Genomic DNA, 26,600 nt, shown 5'->3' on the forward strand with positions numbered 1-26,600 from the left:
CCATGACTCACTGAACCCCTGGAACCCTGACCCACTGAACCCCAGTCCCACTGAACCCTTGACCCACTGAACCCCTGACTCACTGAACTCCTGACTCACTGAACCCCTGACCCACTGACCCACTCAAACACCATTGATTGTAAATCTTTAATATTATCTTTCTCTGATCATTAGTGACTGAGTGAACTGTATGTAAGACAGTCTGAGTGTTCTGTGTTCCTCTCTAATGGTTCTTTTACATTACATTACATTACATGTCATTTAGCAGACGCTTTTATCCGAAGCGACTTACAAAAGTGCATTTAAAATTTGGGTACAAATAAGAGCTAGAAGTAAGTAAGAGCTTCAAGTAGAACAAACTATGAAGTGCTAGTCATAAGTGCGATGTACAAGTTTTTTTTGTTTTTTTTTCTAGTTGAGGTAGAGTCGGAAGAAATGTGTTTTTAGTTGGCGTCGGAAGATGTGGAGGCTTTCAGCTGTCCGGATGTCGATGGGGAGATCGTTCCACCATTTGGGAGCGAGGACAGTGAACAGTCTCGAGTTCTGCGAGTGCCTCTGTGATCCTCTCAGTGAGGGGGCAGCGAGCCGGTTTGTCGATGCAGAGCGGAGTGGGCGGGCTGGGGTGTAGGTTTTGATCATGTCCTGGATGTAGGCTGGACCGGATCCGTTTGTAGCATGGAACGCAAGCACTAGAGTCTTGAAGCGGATGCGAGCAGCTACAGGAAGCCAGTGAAGGGAGCGGAGGAGGGGTGTAGTGTGGGAGAATTTTGGTAAGTTGAAGACCAGTCGTGCTGCCGCATTCTGGATGAGTTGCAGAGGTCCTATGGCACATGCAGGAAGACCAGCCAGGAGGGAGTTGCAGTAATCCAAGCGTGAGATGACAAGAGCCTGGACCAGAACCTGTGCCGCCTTCTGGGTTAGAAGAGGCCGAATCCTTCGGATGTTGTGCAACATGTATCTGCAGGATCTAGCTGTTGCAGCAATGTTGGCAGTGAGGGAGAGATGGTCATCAAGTGTTACACCCGGGTGTGTGAAAATGGAGTTATTCTTATCACTGACTTCCTGTTTAACTTTAGAGACGAATGTCCTCACATGAGGTTTAGTTCATAAATTACTGAAGATTTGATCACATGTTTATAATAAAATAATATAAATATCACAGTCACATCTAACAGTAAAACAATAAAAACTGTATTAACTACTGTGAAGTTTCTGTTTTATTTTACAGTCTTTGTTGTTCTTTTTAATCATAGTCATTTTTAAACCAGATGTAAACAATGAGGAACAAACACAGAGCTTTTATTTTAATGTACACAAAAGTTCATTTGATGTGTATATTTGTAAAATTCGGTGTCAATGGTTTTGTGTAGAAATATCAATTCTCGTGGGAGCATGTTGCGTCACTTTGTGAAAACAGAGAAGGGTCTAACTGCAGACCCGCAGACAGAGGTAGAGTCATGCCCCCCAGGTAGAGACACCCTCCCCCAGTCCATGACGACTCCAGCGTCCATGATGACACCAGCATCCATGACGACTCCATGACACCAGCATCCATGACGACACCATGACTCCAGCATCCATGACGACACCATGACACCAGCATCCATGACGACAGCATCCATGACACCATGACAGCATCCATGACGACACCAGCATCCATGACTGACACCAGCATCCATGACACACCAGACTCATCCATGACACCATGACACCAGCATCCATGACACCATGACTCCAGCATCCATGACACCATGACTCCATCCATGACTGACTCCAGCATCCATGACACCATGACCATGATTCCATGACTCCAGCATCCATGATTCCATGACAGCATCCATGATCATCCATGACACCATGACAGCATCCATGGCGACACCATGACATCCATGACACCATGACATGATCCAGCATCCATGACGACACCATCCATGACGACACCAGCATCCATGACGCATCCATGACTTCCATGACACCATGACTCAGCATCCATGACAGCATCCATGACACACCATGACTCCAGCATCCATGACGCATCCATGACACCATGACTCCAGCATCCATGACACCATGACACCAGCATCCATGACGACCATGACTCCAGCATCCATGACACCATGACTCCAGCATCCATGACTGACTCCAGCATCCATGATGACACCATGACAGCATCCATGATTGATGACTCCAGCATCCATGATGACTCCAGCCCATGATGACATCCACGATGACTCCAGCATCCATGATGACACCATGACACCAGCACCCATGACACCATGACTCCAGCATCCATGACGACACCATGACACCAGCATCCACACCATGACTCCAGCATCCATACACCATGACTCCAGCACACCATGACACATGATGGCATCCATGACAGCATCCATGATGACACCAGCATCCATGACACCATGACATCAGCATCCATGGCGACACCACAGCATCCATGACTCCAGCATCCATGGCGACACCATGACACCAGCATCCATGACGACACCAGCATCCATGACACACCATCCACACCATGACAGCATCCATGACACCATGACACCAGCATCCACACCATGACTCCAGCATCCATGATGACACCAGCATCCATGATACCATGACTGACACCATGACACCAGCATCCATGACACCATGACACATCCATGACATGACACCAGCATCCATGAAGACACCATGACTCCAGCATCCATGATGACACCAGCATCCATGACACCATGACTCCAGCATCCATGACACCATGACACCAGCATCCATGGGACTTCCATGATGACTCCAGCATCCTGACAGCATCCATGACACCATGACTCCAGCATCCATGACACCATGACTCCATCCCATGATCCAGCGACACCATGACCAGCATCCATGACACCATGACACCAGCATCCATGATCATGACTCCAGCATCCATGGTGACTCCAGCATCCATGACACCATGACTGTGACTCCAGCATCCATGATGATGACTCATCCATGATGACTCAATGATGACACCAGCATGACTCCAGCATCCATGATGACACCATGACACATGACGACACCATGACTCCAGCATCCATGACGACACCATGACACCAGCATCCACGACGACACCATGACTCCAGCATCCATGACGACACCATGACTCCAGCATCCATGACGACACCATGACACCAGCATGACTCCATGATGACTCCAGCATCCATGATGACACCAGCATCCATGTGACATAGCATCCATGGCTGTGACACCAGAGCATCCATGACACCATGACACAGCATCCATGACGACATCATGACACCAGCATCCATGACGACACCATGACACCAGCATCCATGACGACACCATGACACCAGCATCCATGCGACACCATGACACCAGCATCCATGTCCATGACTGACTCCAGCATCCATGAATGGACACCAGCGTCCATGATGACTCCAGCGTCCATGATGACTACAGCGTCCATGATGACACCAGCGTCCATGATGACTCCAGCATCCATGATGACACCAGTGTCCATGATGACTCCAGCATCATGGATGGCATCTCTCCAGCATCACATGGATGTGATACTACATGGATTGTTGCTTATTGACACATGCAGTATGTTTACTATGGTACTGTGTCATTCTGAATCCAACATGGATCTGTTTTGGAAGTTGTTGACATTTGAGACATGCTGGAACAATTGTGATTGTAATTATGGTCTACAGGTGTCAGAGGACACTGAAAACCATCCCTATAGTAAGATTTCCTCACAAAGCATTTCTTTCACACATCATCAACCACACAGATCCTTACTCTCTCAGTCAGGCTTATGTGTGTGTCCATTCTTCATCACATGTATTCACTGTTACATATTTATGCATTGTATCATTTATTTTAGGAAAAGCACAACTAGACAAACAGCAACCATGTGAGTCAAGTTGTCTGTTAATTCATGTCATTACTCGGGATGAAGGCATCCTGCAATACCTTATGGTGAGTGACCATGGGATTGTGTGTGGTGTTTGTGTATTTATATATGAATAATCAAACTAAACACCTATAATAGAAAATCATCAGAGGCAACATTTTGTCTCCCTGGGCCAAGAAGGACAGGGTCTTCATTATTTTTGAAGATGATGACCAAGTGGACCAGGTGATGCACTTCTTGTCTGGAGTGGTTGAAAGTCCACAGACAGATCAGAAGTCTGCAGATCCTGTGGCTTTAATCATACAGAGGTGAGATATCAGACATGTTTTATATGACTGCATATGTTTCCTTTTAACACATGGTTACTGTCCAACACAATCTGAAATCTTAATCATTGATTTATGTCCCTGCAGCTATACTCTCCATCTCCCTGGACAAAGACAAAGACATGGACACATGTGGAACTGAGTTTGACTCCAGGTAAACTGATCATTTAGGAAACTGTTAATCCAATTTTCACAACACTTTATATCCCATAATGTATGTGAGTGTCATTAATGACTTCATTGTGATATTCAACAAAGCAAAGTCAGAGGATGCTTTTGCCAGCAAAACTGGGCATTATTTGAGGAATTTAGGTATTATTTCATCCAAAAATCTTACATTTTTTAAAATAAATAAAACTATTTATTGATAATTACTAAACACTGATTACAACATTTTTATCTCAATAATTGCAAAACGATTAAAATGTGTTTTAGACTCTATCATCTCTATTTGACTTGTCTTTGACATAACTGATTATTCTTATTTATGTCCTGATGATAGTTTCATGGACTTTTATAATAAAGCCTTTGACACAGTAGAACATAACTTCATATTTCAAACTATTGAGAAATTACTCTTCAATTGTGTTTGGTAAAACAAGACGCATTATGTGAAAAAATCACCTTTGAACACGGTGGTCTTAACTTTCTTGATTGTATAACCCTTAATAATACTTTTAAAATAAATCGGATAAAACATTCTCTCAGAAATCCCACATCTACATGGAATTTTATACCCAACTATATTTTCTCTAAGGTTGGAGGACTAGAATATTTACTTTAGTGTGATTATAAAATAGAAAAACTTCCCTTAATTTTGTCTAAATTCCACAAACAAATGCTCTTAGCGTGGTCGTTAATTTCCAAACATAATTTTTCCCCACATAGGTGCTTCATCTGGAATAATTGGCTCATTAAGTTGAAAAACAAATCTTTATTTTATAAAACCTGGTTCGATAAGAACATAATTCTAGTATCTTGTTGAATTATTCTGAATTCCTTCACACTTTGGAATTCTTTCACAATATGTCCAGAAACAATGGTGCACCTGTTCTGCCAATGTCCCAACAACAACACTTTTTGAAAGATCTTTCCCGATACATTACTGATAACCTTGTCTCTGATTTTTCTTTGTTGTGGAAAGATGTACTGTTTGGTTTCCATGACAACAAAAATGAAAAGCAGAAATAATTATACCTAATTCATTTGTTGATCATTCTAGGGAAATATCAAATTCACAAAACCAAATTTAGTAAGTCTAAACCTCCTTTCATTGCTTTTGGTAAGGAAACAGAACAGTACATCAAAACCATCTATGATTCAAAGAATAACAAAGCTGCTAAAACTATTTTTAATGTGTTTATTTGAATCTCCCTCTGGCTCTGCTCTTAACTAATGTGTCTGTATGTATTAATCACTCTGTTTGCGTGTTGTTATTATGTTGTATTATAAAGGTTCAATAAAGATTTTATTAAAAATAAAAAAAATAAAAAAAACACGACAGAACGGAAATGACGCATGTTTCTCCTCCGCGATGAAAGGTCATTTTCCGGAGTAAAGATGGCGGCGCCGGACGAATTGTTTTGCTGGGAAGGAGACTGGGGTTTACCGTCCGTCAACAGAGACTGTCTGGTGGTTCTGGTGAGTCTGAACCGCATTGAACTGGGTCGGTTTACCGGCAGTTTGTCGGTGTCATATATTGACATGCACAGTCAGAGTCTGAGAGTCATGTGTTCATTCAGCCGCGTTCAAAGAGACAGGTGAAGTTAGTTTCAGGTTGGATATTCCGGATATCGCGGCGCTCTAGACTTCCGCTGTCCATCAAAAAATGAGTGTTTAAATGCTCATATTTACATTAAAACAATGAATAAATAAGTATGTGAAACATTAAAATAGAATGAAAATAGGCGTATCCTGATTGGGCAGTGTAGTTCTATGATTCAAGTCACCTGGAAGAGGACACGCCCATGTCCCACCCAGTTTAACAGGATGGACGCAGTGGTTGCATCGTTATTGTTTTCATCATCTTCATTTTAATTTAAACCAATAAAAACTAATGTGTACAAACATGTGTCACATGATCTATAACATGTCGACATGTCACATGATCTATAATGTGTCCTTATGTCACATGATGTGTCGTCCTGTCACATGATCTATAATGTGTCGTCATGTCACATGCTCTATAACGTGTCGTCATGTCACATGAGCTATAACGCATCATTGATCTATTGTCACATGATATATGTCATCATATACATAAACGTCACATGATCTATAAATCACATGAACATGTGATTATGTCACATGATCTATGTGTCACATGATTATGTTATATAGCGCGTCGCCATGTCACGATCTATAATGTGTCCACAACGATCTATAATGTCATGTCACATGCTCTATAACTGTCATGTCACATCATCTATAACGTCGCCATGTCATGAATAACGTCAATGTCACATGATCTATAATGTGTTGTCATGTCATGATCTATAACTATGTCATATGATCTATATGTCACGCATTTATGTGTCATGTCACATGATCTATAATATGTGATCTATAACTTGTCGCCATGTCACATGATCTATAATGTGTCCTTATGTTACATGATGCGCCCTGTCACATGATCTATTGTCGCCATGTCACATGCTCTATAACGTCGATGAGCTATAACGTCATGTCACATGATCTATAACATGTCGCTATGTCACATGATCTATAACGTTTAACGTCACATGATATGTGTCGTCATGTCACATGATCTAATGTCGTCATGATCGTGTCGTCATGTCACATGTCACATGATCAATATGTCACCATGTCACATGATGCGTCATACCATGTCACATGATCTATAATGTGTCGCCATGTCACATGATGAGCTATAACGTCGCGTCACATGATCTATAACGTGTCATGTCACATGATCTATAGCATGTGTCATGTCACATGATGTCACATGATGTCATGTCACAATGTCATGTCACCATGTCACATGATCTATAATGTGTCATGTCACATGATATGCATCGTCATATGATCATGTGTCACATGTCACATGATCTATAACCATGATGTCACATGATCTATAATGTGTCACATGATCTATAATGTGTCACATGATCTATAACGTGTCATTATGTCACATGATATGTGTCGTCATGTCACATGATCTATAACGTGTCATTATGTCACATGATCTGTTATTACTTTACAATGAAGAGCAAACACCTGTAAAGTTCCATTTTAATGTTATTTATTCATTGTTTTAATGTATATATTAGCATTTAAACGATCATTTGTTGATGGACCGCGGTGGTTAAGAGCGATGAGTCGGACATTGAACAAACATTTAGGGTTTGCGAATGGAGGAGGGTGCAGTGACTCACCTGAGGAACAGTGACTCAGCACATTCACTTTGTAAATCATGGACTTTAGTGTGGGAGAGTGAGTGTTTGTCTCACAGTGATCACATGATCACGTCTGTCTTCACTATAATATTATGATCATGATGGCTGCTGTCACTCATGTGTCCACCAGATGGTGACACATGACTGTGAAACTTTATTGACTTGGTGTATGATAACAACAACAACAATATAGATAACCTTGTTGATAGTACAGCAGCCTCACTGCGTACTACATTAGATCGTGTTGCCCCTCTGAAAAAGAAAGTGGTGAATCAGATGAGACGAGCACCATGGTTTAACTCCAATACTCGTGCTCTTAAACAGACGTTACGTAGATTAGAAAGAAAATGGCGTTCCAGTAACCTAGAGGAACTTCATATAGCCTGGAAAGATGGTTTTGTAGCTTACAAAAAAGCCCTACACAAAGCTAGAGTTGCCTATTATTCTTCTCTAATTGAAGAAAATAAGAATAATCATAGATTTCTTTTCAGCACTGTAGCCAGGCTGACACAGAGCCACAGCTCCACTGAACCATCTATTACTTTAACAATGAGCAGTGATGACTTTATCAACGTCTTTGTGAATAAAATAACATCAATTAGAGAAAAAATGGATCATCTCCTCCCTCATATTGGGACTGACTCATCTTCTAGCACAAGAGCTTTAGATGCACCAGGTGCACAGTTAGACAGTTTCTCCCCTATAGATCTCCCTGAGTTAACATCATTAGTTTCATCATCTAAGCCATCAACCTGTCAGTTAGATCCTATCCCCACCAAACTGTTTAAAGATGTGTTTCCTTTAATTAACAACTCTATCTTCCCTTTGTTTCTAAAATCTTAGAAAAGGCAGTTGCTAATCAATGATGTGAATATTTGCGCATTAATGGCCTGTTTGAAGATTTTCAGTCAGGTTTTAGATTAAACCATAGCACAGAAACAGCACTAGTTAAAGTTAGTAACTCAGATAATGGTCTAGTTTCTTTACTTGTCCTGTTAGATCTTAGTGCTGCATTTGACACCATTGATCATGATATTCTACTGCAGAGATTGGAGCAGACTCTTGGTATCACAGGTGCTGCCCTCTGCTGGTTTAAATCATACTTATCTGATAGATTCCAGTTTGTTCATGTTAATGATAAAGCCTCACTACAAACAAGGCTCAGTGCTTGGGCCTATACTTTTTACCTTATATATGCTTCCTCTAGGGAACATTATTAGGAAGCATAACATACACTTTCATTGTTATGCAGATGACACACAGCTATATTTATCAATGAGGCCGGATGAAATAAATCAGGTTGTTCAACTCCAGGAATGTCTCAGAGACATTAAGTCCTGGATGACCTGTAACTTTCTACTTTTAAACTTTTATACTCGGCCCTAAACACCTCAGAGAAAAACTTTCTGATCACATTGTCACTTTAGATGACATCACCCTGGCTTCCAGTTCCACTGTGAGGAACCTTGGAGTTACTTTTGACCAGGAAATGTCATTTGATTCACACATAAAACTCATTTCCAGAAAATTAGAAACAGTCTGTCTTTACAGGATGCTGAAAAACTAGTTCATGCTTTTGTTAATCTAGATTAGATTACTGTAACTCCTTATTATCAGGATGTTCTAACAAGTCTGTTAGAACCCTTCAGTTCATTCAAAATGCAAAAGGAACTAGAAAGGGAGACCATATAACTCCAGTGTTAGCTTTTCTACACTGGCTCCACCCACAGTTTAGAATTCAATTTAAAATCCTCCTCCTCACGTACAAAGCACTTAATGGTCACGCCCCTTCATACCTGAAAGACCTAGTCTTACCTTATCACCCTAATAGACCACTTAGGTCACAAAATACAGGTTTACCTGTGGTTCCGTGTGAGTCTGTAAGAGCAGAATGGGAGGCAGAGCCTTCAGTTACCAGGCTCCTCCTCTCCTGTGGAACCAGCTTCCAATGATAGTTTGGGAGGCGGAGCCTCTCTCTGTATTTAAAGTTAGACTTAAAACTTTCCTTTTTGATAAAGCTTATAGTTAGTTATGCTGCTATAGAACTAAACTGCTGGGGGATTTTCCTGTGGTGCACGCACATTCACTCTCTCACACTCAGGGTATGATTATGACTTTTTATATGTCATTAACCTTGTCTCTTTCTCTCCCTAGTTTGTGTCCTTCCTTCCTTCCCTCTCTCTCTCTGTGTATTCTTATCTTGCAGGTTGCAGGATCCAGATCCAGTTTTCGAGGCTATCCATATCATCACCATTATTATTATGTTATAATTAAAAAGTCGATATCATTGACTGTATAAACTTGTGACTTGATACAGTTGTTGTGTATCTGCTCCTAGTCTCTCTCTCTTCTGTCTCTACCTCATCTCCCTCTTGTCCTTTCTCTCCCCCCTATCTGTCCTCCACCTCTCCGCTGTCCCCCATTTTCCTTTCACCCCAACCGGTCGAGGCAGATGACCGCACATCTCTGAGTCTGGTTCTGTCAGAGATTTCTTCTTCTGTTAAGAGGGAGTTTTTTCTCTCCACTGATGCCTAGTGTTTGCTCATTGTGTGAACTGTTGTGTTTCTCTGCTCTCCTTGATGTTGTCTATGTACAGAGACATGAGATCATGTATGTTAGGATTTGGCGCCAAACAAATAAAATTGAATTGAATTGAATTGAATTGAACAATAATAATAATTTACTGATCACAACACAGAATCAATGACTCGGCTGAAAACTCACACCTCTCTGTGTCCTTCTGTGTCTCTTTGTGTCTCTGTGTCTCTTGGTGTCTCTGCTTGTCTCGCACTTGAGTTGACAGTGTGTCTGTAGGACATGAGGGGGCATGGCTTCAGGTGAAGGTGTCTCAGCCACGATGAAGTTAAAAACATGTGGTTTGTTCAGTGTCTCAGGCGAAGAAGACGAAGGTGGAGCAGCAGCTTTGTCTTCATCCTGAAGACAGTACCATGTGATGATGGACGTGCTAGTCATGTGACGATGTGTGTCTTTTGTCCTCAGGCATACGCTCAGTTCTCAGGAGCTCCTCTCAAACTGAGGAAGACATCCAACCCATGGAAGAGTCCCAGTGGTGAGACACTCACAAGTCCACACACACTCACACGTCCACACACACACTCACACGTCCACACACACACCCACATGTCCACTCTCACGCACATACACATGTCCACACACACACACATATCCACTCTCACACACACATGTCCACACACACACTCACATGTCCACTACACACACACACACACTCACACGCCCACACACACACTCCACACGTCCACACACACACTCACACGTCCACACACACCCACATGTCCACTCACACACACATACACTACATGTCCACTCACACACACACACACACACATATCCACTCACACACACACACCACACATGTCCACACACACACTCACATGTCCACTCACACACATATACACACACACACACGCACACACACCATGTCTGTCTGCTATCACTTGTCCACACACACACACTCACATGTCCACTCACACACATATACACACACACACACACGTGACGCACTCCATGTCTGTCTGCTGTCACACATCCACACACACACTCACACTTCCACACACACACACTCACATGTCCACTCTAAAACACACACACGCGCACACACACTCCATGTCTGTCTGCTGTCACAGGTTCACTTCCTGCCCTGAGGACCAATCAGAACTCGACTCTGTCCAGACCTTCTGACATCATCATCCACCTCAGAAAACAGGTAAAAATACTAATTCATTTTATGCAAAAAAACATGTATAATTATTTCACTATTTAATTAATTATTTCATGGTCATGTGTTGCAGTGCATCATTCATTTATTTTATCCGTCAAACTCGGCCATCACAGTCAGTGGGCGGAGCTAACGCTGATCTAGTGTGATGGATAGATTTGTTGTTGACGCGTTATTTTGTTTTTAATGTAAATGTTTTGACCTGACAATTTGAAAGTTTGGATTTTATTAATGTTTTATTTATTTGAGTGTCAGCTGAGATTGGCACAGCAACCCCAGCAGTCTATATACAGTATATGTATATCTATTTTCCACATGGTACTGTATATTTTTATAAAAATAAATTAATAAATGCAGTTAAATGTTTAAAATGAGAAAATAATATATATGCATTTATTAAATTTGTTGTATGTTCATTTTATTCATGATGAGGCTTAAGCTAAGCAAGCAAATAAATGAAAGATGCACTGCAACTCGGACCAATTAATGACACGTTTAATTAATTATTTAATGGTGTATTTATTTATTTATTTATCAGAACACGAGTCCACCATGTGACAGGAAGTGAAACTTTCCATTTAATACATTTTCAAATTAAAAATGTAACATAAATATTGATGTTATTGTTTGAGTGACTTCAGAAAGCACTCACTCTCCCACACCAAACCTCATAGAGAACATCACACACACACTGCTGCCTCCATCACTAAGTACTAAAGTCTGATTTTGTCACTTCAGTGTTTGAAATCCATCATTTCAACATTAAGTGACACAAAGTGACCACACGAGGCAGCAGAGGACCAGCAGCTAAAATCACTGATTTTCTCTATGAGGTTTGATTTGGGAGAGTGAGTGCTTTACAAACGTCTGTCTAACGGTGAGATAAAGACGTGATCATGTGATTTTAATATACATGTCTGTTGTCCCACTGAACCACTGGCTGAAGAGTTTCTTGATCGTATTGACTCATTTGGTTGACCTGTTTTTAACATGGAAGTGTGCGATGCTGTGTTCTCTGATCACATGCCTCCCCTGTCTAATATCCACACCATTTGCTCCTGTTCGTAAACGTCGTGCTATTAACACTTTTACTGCTGTAACGTTTTCTGCCGGTTTTAATACTGTTTCTGGGACTCACTCCAAGTCTCCTCACAGTGAGCTGACCTCACTATTTTACTCCACCTGCAAAGTAGGCCTGCACGATTCGTGGAAAAAAATGATATCATGATTCTCTGGCACGTTTTTTTTCCCTCACTAAGTGTAAAGTTTATTGCACACATCATATTTGTGGTGACATTTGAGGTGCTGAACGACGGCAAAGCATGCCTTGCAAATCACATTAGACTGACCCTCGTCGTTCTGCTTGAACCCGAAATACTTCCACATTACCGAATGCGAGCCTTTTTTCAGAACGAGTTAGGTTTGAGACATGGTTGGCTGATTCTCATCACGGGTAACTGGGTTCTTATCATCCATTTTTAGTCCTGTCGCACTAGTCTAGTTCAACGATGCTGCAGACTTTCCGAACTACCACGTTCGCTCCACAAGGGAAACACGTGACTAAAAGGCGCTTTGTCATTGACTGAGGGCGAAACCCTGAGCTTTGTGAGAACCTAACGTTAACCTGCAAAATTAAATGAGAATCAAAGTCATTTCAAAATGAAAGAGAGTGGCGTCACAGGAAGAGACGTCCTACATAAGGATGGAGCCGAACACTGTCCAACTGTAAATCAGTTAAAAACACTTAGGGACGGGGGCGCTCGTGAGCAGGACATGGCGTAAGAAGCATTTTTCAGGGCTCCTGCAGAATTAACAATATTTTGTCCAAAAACAGCTAAAAAATACATGAAACTCAGCCCAAACGTTTACGAAAGACAACATAGGGAGGCAAACAGCCGAACTGCACGCAGAGCGTAGATTTGAATGGCGGAAAAGCTTCAACAATACAAGTTTGACGGCCAAGCTAATGCTAACAGCCAACGGGCTACTAGAACCACGAGACAGCATCCACCACTTGTGCCAAATCAACCCTCGCCTACCCGGCCTGGATACTCCACCATGGATGCCGAAGATATTAAAAAAGAGGTCTTATCCTCCTTGAGGGGAGAGATTTCTAAAATCATAAGGAACGAACTAAACAGTGCGCTGTCGGATGACTTTAACGCACTTAAATCGGAATTACAAGGAATGAGGTCTGAAGTCGCCAACAATATGAAAGCAATGCGGGCAGAAGTCGACCACATCAAAACAGACATACATGATATGAAGGGTGGATTATCAACATGTTCTGACGAAGTGACTTCGCTGCAAACCACGGTATCCAGCCTTAAAAACCAGGTGGCAACTCTCAAAGATCGATGTGAGGACATAGAGGGAAGAATGAGACGGGGCAACATCAGCATTGCAGGTTTAGAAGAGCAACCGAACTCCAGCTCCCCAAAAGCGGTCGCGAAAATCATCAGAGAAGTCCTACAGCTGGACCGGGATATAAAGGTGGACCGCTCACACCGCACACCGGCTACCAGGAATCAAGGAGACCGAGAGAAGTCACGGGTGATAATTGCTAAATTACACTACGATGGAGACGTCGTGGAGATCCTACGAAAAGCCCGGGACGGTGCTGCACTGTCTTATAATGGTCACCGCATTGCCATATTTCCCGACTACACCGCCAGTGTTGCCAAAGCTCGAGCTGCATTCACGGATGTACGGAAAGCACTCCGAGGTCGGAAGGAGATCCGCTACGGCTTATTCTATCCAGCCAGACTTCGAATCACACCGGGACGAGGACAAGGAGTTTGTTCTGGTCCCTTTGTTCCCCAGGGTCCCTGAGTTATATATAATAACAAAGTCATTCCCTCTATTCATTTACAGCACTATCTTACTTGTTGAAGTCAAAAAAGCCTTACGCAGCTGCAGCATCTGCCTTTGTTTTGTCCACTCCTTTTGGTTGTATTATTCGATCACACTCCATAAGCCATGTCTTATAAAATTGGGACATGGCATACATTATGTTCACTGCTGCCTCCCGTTCCTCAGAATCGAAGCAAAAATTAAAATTTTGTGATAGATAAATTAAAAATCATAAGCTATAATGTGAGGGGTCTTCATGGTCCAATTAAGAAAAAGAAAATATTAAACCAGCTAAGACAATTGAACTGCCAAATAGCATTTCTACAAGAAACGCACCTGTCAGACGTGGAACACGAGAAGTTAAATTCATGGGCAGATAAAGTATATTATTCTTCTCATCGCTCAGGGAGGAGGAACGGAGTTTCCATCCTTATACACAGACAAATAAATTTTACAAAAACCTTAATATGTGTATGCACCCAATGAAGATGAGCCCGGATTTATTAAAACATTGTTTAACATAATATTAAAGTATAGCACTGGTTTACTGCTACTGGGAGGGGATTTTAATTGTGTAATGTCTCAGCTAATGGATCGGCAACCGCCTTCTAAAGCTCCCCTGCCCAGAATGAGTAAAATGCTTACATTTTAAATTACAGAAGCAGGTCTGGTCGATATATGGAGAAGTAAGTTTTCGTAGAGGTAGGGACTTCACCTTCTATTCAAACAGACATGCATCTTATTCTAGGATAGACTATTTTTTCACCCCAAGAGCAGATTTGCATAGGATAACAGACATCGAGATATTGCCTATTACTATTTCTGACCATGCACCTGTTTTATTGAAATGGGATATAGGACACAGACCAACAACTAAACAATGAAGGCTCAACACTTCTCTCCTTAATGATAAAGAATTTATTTCCTTTATTTCAGAAGAATTCAAGATATATCTAGACACCAATGCCTCACCAGAAACCATCCCCCTAATATTATGGGATTGTGCCAAAGCATCAGGGGCCGTATCATTTCGTTCACATCTGCGAGGAAAAGAGAGAGGGAGGCAAGACAGCGAGAATTGGAAGATGAAATAAAAAAGTTAGAGGATAAACATAAACAATCTGCAACAACTAGTGTCACTAACGACCTAAATGCAACTCACAGACAACTTAATAGCCTCTATCAGAAAAGATTGAGGGATGCTTAAGATTTACAAGTCAAAAATATTATGAATATGGAAACAGGGCAAGTAAAATATTAGCTTTTAGATTGAGAAAGCAGCAATCTTCAAATGTCGTATATAGGATAAAATCACAAGCAAATATGGCCACTAAACTGAACGAAATAGCAGGGGCATTTGCAGAATTCTACAAGTCATTATATAAGAAGACAGATACATGCGATGACGATGCAAAACTATGGGAGTACCTAATACATATAAAATTAACTGAATTAACACACTCAACAGCTGAGGAACTAGATCAGCCAATACAGGAATTGGAGATAAAACAGGTGATTTCGACACTTAAGAATAGCAAAAGTCCAGGTCCGGACGGATTTGTAAATGAATTTTATAAAACCTTTAAAGACCTGCTGGCACCCCTGTTATTAAAAGCATACAGTCATGCCCTAGAGTCCAAAACTATGGCACCATCTTGGAATGAGGCAACCATAGTCGTAATTCACAAAGAGGGTAAAGACCCCACCGATTGTCAGTCTTATAGGCCAATATCTCTGCTAAATGCAGATGTGCGTACACTAACAGCAATCTTAGCCAGACGGGTTAACAAGATAATTACTCAAATCATACACCCTGATCAAACGGGGTTCATCTCCGGAAGATATTATGGCGATAATATAAGACGTTTACTAAACATAATGTCCCATCAGAAGGATAAGAAATTAGAGTCAGTGATCATATCCTTAGATGCGCAAAAGGCATTTGATCGTGGGTCTTGGCAATATCCATTTCAAACACTTAAACGATTCAAATTCGGCCCCAATTTTATAGATTGGATACAAACACTTTATTCATCCCCACAAGCAGCTGTTAGGGTTAATGGATACAGATCAGAGAGATTCACACTACAACGAGGATGCTGACAAGGCTGCTCTTTATCACCCTTGCTATTTGCTATTAGCATTGAGCCACTAGCCCAGCTCGTTAGAGATGATAATAACATAAAAGGAATTATAATAAATGGAGAGGAACACAAAATATCACTTTATGCAGATGATGTCTTGTTGTATCTAAGAGAACCCACATCCACTATACCATATCCTAAGGAGCTCATTTCCAGGTATGGGTATTACTCTGGATATAAAGTTAATGTGGACAAAACAGAGGCTATGGATGTGAATAGTCTGGTTTCAGTAAATGTTAAGTTACAAAGTGGATTTAAGTGGCCTAAAGAAGGCATTAAATACCTTGGTATGCATATACCCCAATCCCTACACAATCTGTATGATGTGAATTACAATAAAATAATTTGGCACATTAGCAATGACTTAGAACGCTGGTCCTCACTTCCGCTCTCCCTATTGGGGCGTGTGGAAAGTATCCGTATGAACGTCTTGCCTATGCTATTGTATTTATTTCAGATGCTACCAGTGGAAATTCCTAAAAGAACCCTTGATGATCTTGACAAAATGATATCAAAATTTATATGGCAAAAAAACGCCCCAGAATTAGACTTAAAACTCTACAGTCACCGAAATCAGATGGAGGTCTCAAACTTAAGATATTATTTCTGGGCTGCACCAAAACCACTTTAAAAATCTGGAATAAAATACAGTCAGCTTTCGGGGTGCCAAAGGTACTTTCATCATTAACAAATATTGGACTTATGAAGACCTTCACTCCTAATAATTTAGATTCTGGTTTTAGGAAGTGGTCAGATCATGGCCTCAACTATCTGCACCAGCTAGTCAAGGGTGACAATTTGAAAACCTTCGAACAGTTGAAAAATGAATTTGATCTCCCCAGGACAGATTTCTTCAGATATTTGCAGCTGAGATCTTTTCTGATGACACACAAAGATTGGGGAAAACTTATAAGACCTACCCCTATAGAAAAGTTTCTCATTTCACAAATAAGTCATGGAGATAGGAAAATAATTAGTAAATTATATAATATATTCTTATTAACAAATGTACATACATCTGAACATACAAGATTGAGATGGGAGGCGGAGATGAACAAAAACATATTACTTGACACTTGGAAGGAGATATGTACTGAAGCACACTTTGCTACAAACTCGAACACATGGAAGGAATTTAAGTGGAAAGTAGTTACCAGGTTCTTCAGAACACCAGCAATAACATCTAAGATGGGACCAGCACATGGTAGCTCATGTTGGAGGAACTGTGGCACTGAGAATGCTAATCACACCCATCTATTCTGGCTGTGTCCCAAATTGAGCCTATTCTGGAAGGATGTTTTTGATGCTCTCAGAGAGGTTTTCAAACGGGATATTCCACATACCCCCATAATAACATTATTGGGAGTGATTCCTGAGGGATTAGAAGGAAGGGATGTGAAATATCTCTTAAACATTTTGCTTACAGCAGCATTAAAATGTATAACCATCAGATGGCTAAAGCCAGATCCTCCTACTTACAATGTATGGATCCAGAAAATATGGGACATTTACCAGATGGAGCAAATCACATATTCATTAAAAAACAATTTTTATTAAACGATGGAAACCTGTCATAGCTCTGCTAATACAATAAGTTTGTAGCATTAGACTCTTGATCAAGTATACACATTACACATCACCATCACATCATGTAATTTGATACCTAGAGTGGATTTTCTCTCTTTCATTTATGTATTTATTATTTTATTTATAAATTCCTTTAAGTTGTTATTAACAATATGGCCATTCTTTGTATTGTATTTTATTCCATAATTTATCTCCCCCTTTTTTTTTTTTCTTTCTCTCACTTTGGATTTATGTAATTGATTTTATGTTTTATTAGATGTTTTGTTGCACTGCTTTAAATAAAATGTACATAAAGGGGAATGAATATGTTGTGCTGTCAAAATAAATAAAAATTAAGTTCTAAAAAAAAAAAAAACACTTAGGGACGGCACCACTGATCCACCGCTGATCGCTGCATAAACAGCTGCTGTATGTGACTGTATCAGACTGAGTCTGTGCTCCGGTCATGGAGGACGTACTGAACAAATATGTTTAATTAGGACGTGTCAGAATGGTCAGTTATGACCTCTATGTGACCTTTTCTTAACAATGTGTGTGTTTGTACGTCGCTGACTAAATACGGCGACCGCTGGTCGCAGTCTGATGTGAAGTGGTGCGAACACACGTTTGCTGACTTTATCCGGCACATTAGCTTCATATATAAAATCCTCTGTAAAACACTGTGCTCCACTGTGCAGCCACCAACAGCACACTTGTCCCTCCGCGTTGACGTAATACCGCTCTTCCTCCCTCGCCTGCACTCTCGCAGGGACAAGGTGGAGCTAAGTTGGAGCTCTCCAAGTAAACTTACTGGTGGGCGGTGACATTCGTGGTGAAATGCGCATGCTGCCGTCATAAGTGCAGGGAATTCAACATGGAGTGTTTTATGGCCTATACTTACACTAAGGGGGACCACGAAAACATGACTGAGTATTCTTTTTCCACACTTTGGCGACTGGTAGGGTCTCCAGAGTCCCAAATATAAGTATTAAAATGGTTAAAAAGTTGATTTTGCATAGTATGTCCCCTTTAATTCTTCCCAACCTACAAATTTCTGAGGTTTTTTGTGGACAATATTGAGACCATACAAGGACATACATCTCATTTTTAACATGTTGTAGTGCAGCCTCTTTTAAAAAAAGCCAACTTAGACACCTCAGTCCTCTCCAATTTTAGAACAATTTCCAAACTCCCCTTCCTTTTGTAAAGTTTTGGAGAAAGCTGTTTTTATTCAAGTGCAAATGCTATTCTTGAGGTGTTCTAATCTGGTTTTAAAGCACTCCACTGCACTGAAACAGCACTTTTAAAGGTTTTTAATGATCTTTTATTAACTGCTGATTCTGGCGATTCAGCCGTTCTTATGCTTTTAGATCTCACAGCTGCGTTCAACACAGTGGACCACAACATTTTAATTTCTTGCCTGGAGCACTGTGCTGGTTTTAAAGGTACCGCTCTTGAATGGTTCAGCTCCTACCTGGCCGATCGTAGCTTTTCTGTTAGCGTGGATGATTTTACATCCTCCTCAGCCCCTCTCCCTTGTGGAGTTCCTCAAGGCTCTATACTTGGTCCAATTTTATTTTCTTTATACATGCTTCCCCTAGGGTCTATTCTTAGGAGATATGGAATATCCTTCTATTTTTATGCAGATGACACACACACACAACTTTACCTACCCTTAAAAAGATAGACCCAAACTCACATTGCTTGCTTGTCTTAAAGACACCAAAGACTGGATGGCTTTAATGCTTTTCTAATGCTCAATGAAAACATAAGTCATTCTTTTTGGACCAAACGGAGTCAGACACAACCCCGTCTTGGACCTTTCCCCCCTGGAATCTTTTATCAAACCATCTGTAAAGAATTTAGGGCTAATAATGGATAAGCATTTTAAAATGGACAAACAGATAAACTCAGTGGTCAAATTAAGTTTTTTCCATCTGCGTATTTTATCCAAGGTTAAGTCCTTTTTATCTCGTAATGATTTTAAAACGGTTATGCATGCTTTTATCACCAAACGTCTTGACGACTGTAATGCGCTCTACGTTGGTGTTAGCCACGTCTCTCTGTCTCGCCTACAGCTGGTTCAGAATGCAGCAGCTCATCTTTTAACTGGTATTCGTAAACATGAGCACATCTCTCCTGTTCTAGCTTCACTTCACTGGCTTCCTGTGATTTTAAAACCACTTCATTTATACAGGACACTCAGATCATCTAACCAGCTGCTTCTGACTGTCCCGAGGTCTAGACTGAATCTTAGGGGACAGAACCTTTTCAGTTGCAGCTCCAAAGCTCTGGAACACTCTGCCGCCACATGTTGGGCTGTCCCCCACACTGCCTGTTTTTAAATCAAACCTTAAAACACACTTTTACTCCTTGGCTTTTGGCTCAGCATGAGAGTTGCCTATTTTAATCCATCGTTCCTTTCCTATTGGTCTTAACGCTTTTATTATTTTAATGTTTCTGTTGGTTTTAAGTTGGTCTTAGTGTTTTCTTATGTTGTTTTTATGTCTAACTGAACAGCACTTCAACAGCAGGTCAACTCTGTTGTAGGGCTCGGAGATTAATCGATTTTAAGTCCAAATCAGATTTATTTGTTTGGACGATGTTAAAAAAATCGATTTTTCAGATTTTTACTGCGCTCATTCGCTCAGCTCCTGTTCCCTCCGCTCCATTCCTCTCCCCCTCCCTCCACTAGTTCTCTGACAATATCAACATGGCAGCGTGCGCGGAAAACAGCCAGAGTGCCGTCACAGGAAGAGACGTCCGACACAAGGATCAAGCTGAACACTGTCCAACTGTAAATCAGTTAAAAACACTTAGGGACACCAGCGTGCTGCATAAACTGCCGCTGTATGTGACTGTATCAGACTGAGTCTGTGCTCCGGAGACGTCCGACACAAGGATCAAGCTGAACACTGCCCCACTGGAAATCAGTTAAAAAGACTTATCCTAAAAACGTGGGTTAATCTCCAACAATTACCAGGAAATGTCTAAAATCTCAATATTTAAGCATCACACTGCTGCTGTATTTCAGTCCAGAGTCTGTGCTCCGGTCATGGAGGACGTACTGAACAAATCTTTTTAATTAACTGACACTGAAAACAACTGCGTGTGCTTGTGTGTGTGTGAAGAATGTCATTCATTTGCATAATATTATAATTATGCAAATTATAAATATAATAATTATTTTGTATGTAGTAGTTCGATCGAAATCGATTAAAACCGAAAATATCGCCCAGCTCTACTCTATTATTTTTAAATGTGCTTTATAAATAAATTTGGATTGGATGTGACGCAGTGTGTGTCTGTCCTGTGGTCAGAGGACACTGTCATCATCATCATCATCATCATCATCGCACTGATCACATGACTCTTGTTTGTTTCAGAAATACAACGCAGATTATGATTTGTCAGCAAAGGAAGGCGCTGACAGCCTGGCATTCATTTCTCTGATGGAGGAGAAGCTGTCGCCTGCTCTGGTGAGACCAGAGCATGACTCATCTGTTTTTTTAAGCCTTTACAACATGACTCGTCTGTTTTTAAGCCTTTATAACATGACTCGTCTGTTTTTTAAACCTTTATAACATGACTCATCTGTTTTTTTAAGCCTTTACAACATGAATCATCTGTTTTTTAAGCCTTTATAACATGAATCGTCTGTTTTTTAAGCCTTTATAACATGACTCGTCTGTTTTTAAGCCTTTATAACATGACTGCCTGTTTTTGTGTGCTTTTATAATAACATGACTGTCTGGTTTTAAGCTTTTTATAACATGACCTTTCTCTGTTTTAAGCTTCCTTATAACATGACTCATCTGTTTTTAAAACCTTTATAACATGACTCGCCTGTTTTTAAGCCTTTATAACATGTCTGTTTCTAAGCCTTTATAACATGACCTGGTTCGTTTTTAAGCCTTTATAACATGACTTGTCTGTTTTTAAGCCTTATAATACGACTCGCCTGTTTTTAAGCTTTATAACATGACTCGTCTGTTTTTTAAGCCTTTATAACATGACTCATCTGTTTTTTAAGCCTTTATAACATGACTCGTCTCTCCCACAGATCTACACGTTTTGGATCGAACCAAAGAACTACGTGGACGTGATTCGCCGCTGGCACGCTGAGCACATGCCGTTCCCGCTGAACTTCTTTCTGCCGGGGCGGATTCAGCGGCAGCAGCTGGAGAAGCTGCGGCTGCTGCGAGGAGACGACGTCCTGGAGGCGGGGGAGGAGCTGGAGAAGGAGGTGAGGGTCATGTGACTGTGTGAGTGGTGACATCATCACCTGCAGCAGCAGAGTTTCCATGTGAAGCTGCTGAAGCTGCTGTTGTCAGTGGTCGGAAAACAAATGTGCAGAGAAGAAGGAAAATGACGGCAGTGTCTGCTGTGGAAGGAGGTCGGAGGTCGGGGAACGTGGACGGGAGGTCGTTCCACACACTTTCACAGTCAGTGACGGCTCCAGTTTCAGCCTCAGCTCAGCGTTAAAACACTCTGTGGCTTTGAGCTGGAAAAACACACAGCATTCTGGGAAACGGAATTAATGAGAGGAAAAATCCAGTGGAAGAGAAAACACAGAACTGACACTCACGCAAACACAACTGCACAATATCTCCACAGCCTGAAGAATAACCTGTTGTTGTGTTGTGTTTTTCAGTTGTACGCTGACACTGATGTTGTTGTGTTGTTGTTTTTCAGTTGTATGCTGACACTGATGTTGTTGTGTTGTTGTTATTCAGTTGTACACTGACACTGGTGTTGTTGTGTTGTTGTTTTTCACTTGTAGGCTGACATTGTGTTGTTTTTCAGTTGTACGCTGACACTGTTGTTTTTCAGTTGTACGCGGACACTGTTGTTGTGTTGTTGTTTTCAGTTGTACACCGACACCGTTAAGTTGTGTTGTTGTTTTTCACTCTACAGGCTGACGCTGTGTTGTTTTTCAGCTGCACGCTTCGACACTGCTGTTGTTTTTCCAGTTGCACGCTGACACTGTTGTTGTGTTGTTGTTTTTCAGTTGTATACTGACACTGTTGTTGTTGTGTTGTTGTTTTTCAGTTGTACACTGACACTGTTGTTGTTGTGTTGTTGTTTTTCAGTTGCACACTGACACTCTTGTTTTTCAGTTGTGCGCTGACACTGTTGTTTTTTCAGTTGTACGCTGACACTGTTGTTATTGTGTTGTAGGCGGACACTGTTGTGTTGTTGTGAGTCAATGGTACGCTGACGCTGTTGTTGTTTGTGTTGTTGTTTTTCGGTTGTCGCTGACACCGATGTTGTTGTTGTGTTGTTGTTTTTCAAATGCTGGCTGATTTGTTGTGTTGTTGTTTTTCGTTGTTTTGTTGTTTTCAGTTGTGCTGCACTGTTATTGTTTGTTGTGTTGTTGTTTTACTGTTTGTTGTTGTTTTCAGTTGTACACTGACACTGTTGTGTTGTTGTATTTCAGTTGTATACCGACACCGTTGTTTTGTGTTTGTTGTACACTGACACTGTTGTTGTTGTGTTGTTGTTTTCAGTTGCACACTGACACTCTTGTTTTCGGCAGCCTTTTGTTTTTCAGTTGCGCTGACACTGTTGTGTGTTTGTTGTTGTTGTCAATACGCCGCTGTTGTTGTTGTGTGTTGTTGTGAGCTGTGTTGTTGTTACTGCGTTGTTGTGTTGTTGTTTTTTACGGCCGGCTGACACTGATGTTGTTGTGTTGTTGTTTTCAGTTGTATGCTGACACTGTTATTGTTGTGTTGTTGTTTTCAGTTGTAGGCTGACTTACTGTTGTTTTTCAGTTGTGTGTTGTTGTTTTCAGTTGCACTGGACACCGTTGTTGTTGTTTTCAGTTGTACACTGACACTGTTGTTTGTTTTTCACTTGTAGGCTGACACTGTTGTTGTGTTGTTGTTTTCAGTTGTCAGCTGCTGGCGTTGTTGCTGTTGTTGTTTTCAGTTGCCGCTGACACTGTTGTTGTTTTTCCAGTTGCGCTGACACTGTTGTTGTGTTGTTGTTCTTCAGTTTGCTGTTGTTGTGTTGTTGTTTTTGTTGTAGGCTGACGCTGTTGTTGTTTTCAGTTTTTGACACTGTTGTTGTTTTTCCAGTTGTACTGCGCTGACACTGTTGTTGTGTTGTTGTTCTTCAGTTGTCACGCTTGACACTGTTGTTGTGTTGTTGTTTTTCAGTTGTACACTGACACTGTTGTTGTTGTGTTGTTGTTTTTCAGTTGTACGCTGTTGTTGTTGTGTTGTTGTTTTTCAATGGTACGCTGATGCTGTTGTTTTTCAGTTGTACGCTGATACTGTTGTTATTTGTCAGTTGTATGCTCACACTGTTATTTTTCAGTTGTACACTGACGCTGTTGTTTATTTGTTGTTTTTCAGTTGTATGCTGACGCTGTTGTTGTTTTTAAGTGGTACACTGACGCCATTGTTGTTTTTCAGTTGTTGTTGTTTTACAGTTGTATGCTGACACTGTTGTTTTTCAGTTGCACGCCTGATGCCGTTGTTGTGTTGTTGTTTTTCAGCTTGTATGCTAACACTGTTGTTTTTCAGTTGTATGCTGACACTGTTGTTGTTTTTCAGTTGTACGCCGACATTGTTGTTTTCAGTTGTACGCTGACACTGTTGTTGTTTTTCAGTTGTACGCTGACACTGTTGTTGTTGTGTTGTTGGTTTTCAGTTGTACCGACACCGTTGTTGTGTTGTTTTCAGTTGCATGCCGACACTGTTGTTTTATTGTTGTTTTTCAGTTGTACGCTGACACTGTTGTTGTTTTTTAGTTGTACACCGACACTGTTGTTGTCTTTCAGTTGTATGCTGACACTGTTGTTTTTGTTGTTTTTCAGTTGTATGCTGACACAGTTGTTGTGTTGTTGTTTTTCAGTTGTATGCTGACGCTGTTGTTTTTTTGTTGTTTTTCTGTTGTACGCTGACACTGTTGTTGTTTTTTAGTTGTACGCCGACACTGTTGTTGTTTTGTTGTTGTTTTTCAGTTGTACGCTGACACTGTTGTTGTGTTGATTTTCAGTTGCGACACCGTTGTTGTTGTGTTGTTGTTTTTCAGTTGTATGCTGACGCTTGTTGTTTTTTGTTGTTTTTCAGTTGCACGCTGACACTGTTGTTGTTTTTTAGTTGCACGCCGACACGTTGTTGTGTTGTTTTTCAGTTGTTCTTTTCAGCTGTACACCGACACTGTTGTTGTTGTGTTGTTGTTTTTCAGTTGTACGCTGACACTGTTGTTGTGTTGTTTTTCAGTTGTACGCTGACACTGTTGTTGTTGTGTTGTTGTTTTTCAGTTGTACGCTGACACTGTTGTTGTGTTGTTTTTCAGTTGTACGCTGACACTGTTGTTGTTGTGTTGTTGTTTTTCAGTTGTATGCTGACGCTGTTGAATGCATGAATCTTCTGTCTCAACGACTCGGATCAAACAAGTTCTTCTTTGGAGACTCGTAAGTTGGTTTGCGTCACATCACGGCGGAGTCAGTGGTGTCAGGGCGGAGTCAGTGGTGCCTGACACGTGTCAGGTTGTGACTGTGGATGAGCATTTGTTTGTGTCCCTGCAGGCCGTCCTCTCTGGATGCCTATGTCTTCGCTCACCTGGCTCCGATCCTGAAGGTCCAACTGTCCAACAATAAACTGCAGCAACATCTGAGGACACTGAGCAACCTGAGTAACTTCTGCAACAACATCCTGCTGCTCTACTTCCCCAGAGACATAGGTCCAGGTGAGACACACTGTAAGACACACAGACACAGGTGAGACACTGTGAGACACACACACACAGGTCCAGGTGAGACACACTGAGATACTGTGAGACACACAGACACAGGTGAGACTCATAAACAGGGTTGTCCTTTCAGATTAAAATGTCTTTAAACATTAATGATGTCCATGAGATCCATTATGTCAGTGTGACCTCACATCAACAGGATGTCTCACTGAGGACACGTGTGGACAAAGTCTCTCAGACTCCATGTGGCTTTTGTTTTTCAGACACCGCCCCTCAGAAGACGTCCTCTCACCCTGAAGGGGGCGGAGACTTTGACCACGTCCCAAACAAACGCAGGAAGCAGTTGTTTTCGGCTCTGGTGGCTCTGGGCGCCATGTTAGGATATGCCCTCTTGACTGGGATGGTGTCCATCCAGCACGTCCAGAGGGAGGCGCTAGAGGAGCCTCCGGACATGCAGCCCATCAGAGCCCATGACCACGAGGACGACGGAGACTGAGGACGACGAGGAAGAGCAAGATGTTTCTGTAATAAATAAAATGATTCTCTTTTAAAGATAATAAAATAAATTAAAACATTTTGTAAATATTACCTGATTGTTTTTTTTCTTTAAAGTGAATCATTTTTGATTGGTCAAAAAAAAACATAAACCAAAATAATAACAAACACTTTGATATTCTCAGTGATGAACAGGAGGAGCATGATGATGAATGGATGAATGAACGTTTGCTGTAGTTTGTGGTCGCTGCATACAAAGATCGTAGCAAATCATTTTCTGAGTCACATGTTCCAGAACATTCTGACAACACACACGCACACACACAGACAGACATGCACGCATGCACACACACACACACCTCGCCTCTCCACCCGTCCTGACTGGGTCTGGACCCTCGGGACAAACAGCTGCACAATGACGCC

At 41.2% G+C, this 26,600-nt stretch overlaps 1 protein-coding gene across 1 annotated transcript; it reads left to right on the forward strand.

Annotated features, from left to right (window-relative positions):
- The first annotated feature begins 5,769 nt into the window (after window positions 1–5,769).
- On the forward strand, window positions 5,770–26,256 carry LOC122758327 (metaxin-1-like). Its single transcript, XM_044012422.1, has 8 exons — window positions 5,770–5,880; window positions 10,656–10,725; window positions 11,321–11,400; window positions 21,362–21,454; window positions 22,039–22,221; window positions 25,325–25,401; window positions 25,516–25,676; window positions 25,946–26,256. The coding sequence occupies exons 1-8, from the start codon at window positions 5,800–5,802 to the stop codon at window positions 26,176–26,178; spliced, it is 978 nt and encodes a 325-aa protein (XP_043868357.1). The 5' UTR covers window positions 5,770–5,799; the 3' UTR covers window positions 26,179–26,256.
- Window positions 26,257–26,600: the final 344 nt, after the last annotated feature.

The sequence above is a fragment of the Solea senegalensis genome, linkage group LG21 (assembly GCF_019176455.1).
Source record: "Solea senegalensis isolate Sse05_10M linkage group LG21, IFAPA_SoseM_1, whole genome shotgun sequence".
NCBI lineage: Eukaryota > Metazoa > Chordata > Actinopteri > Pleuronectiformes > Soleidae > Solea > Solea senegalensis.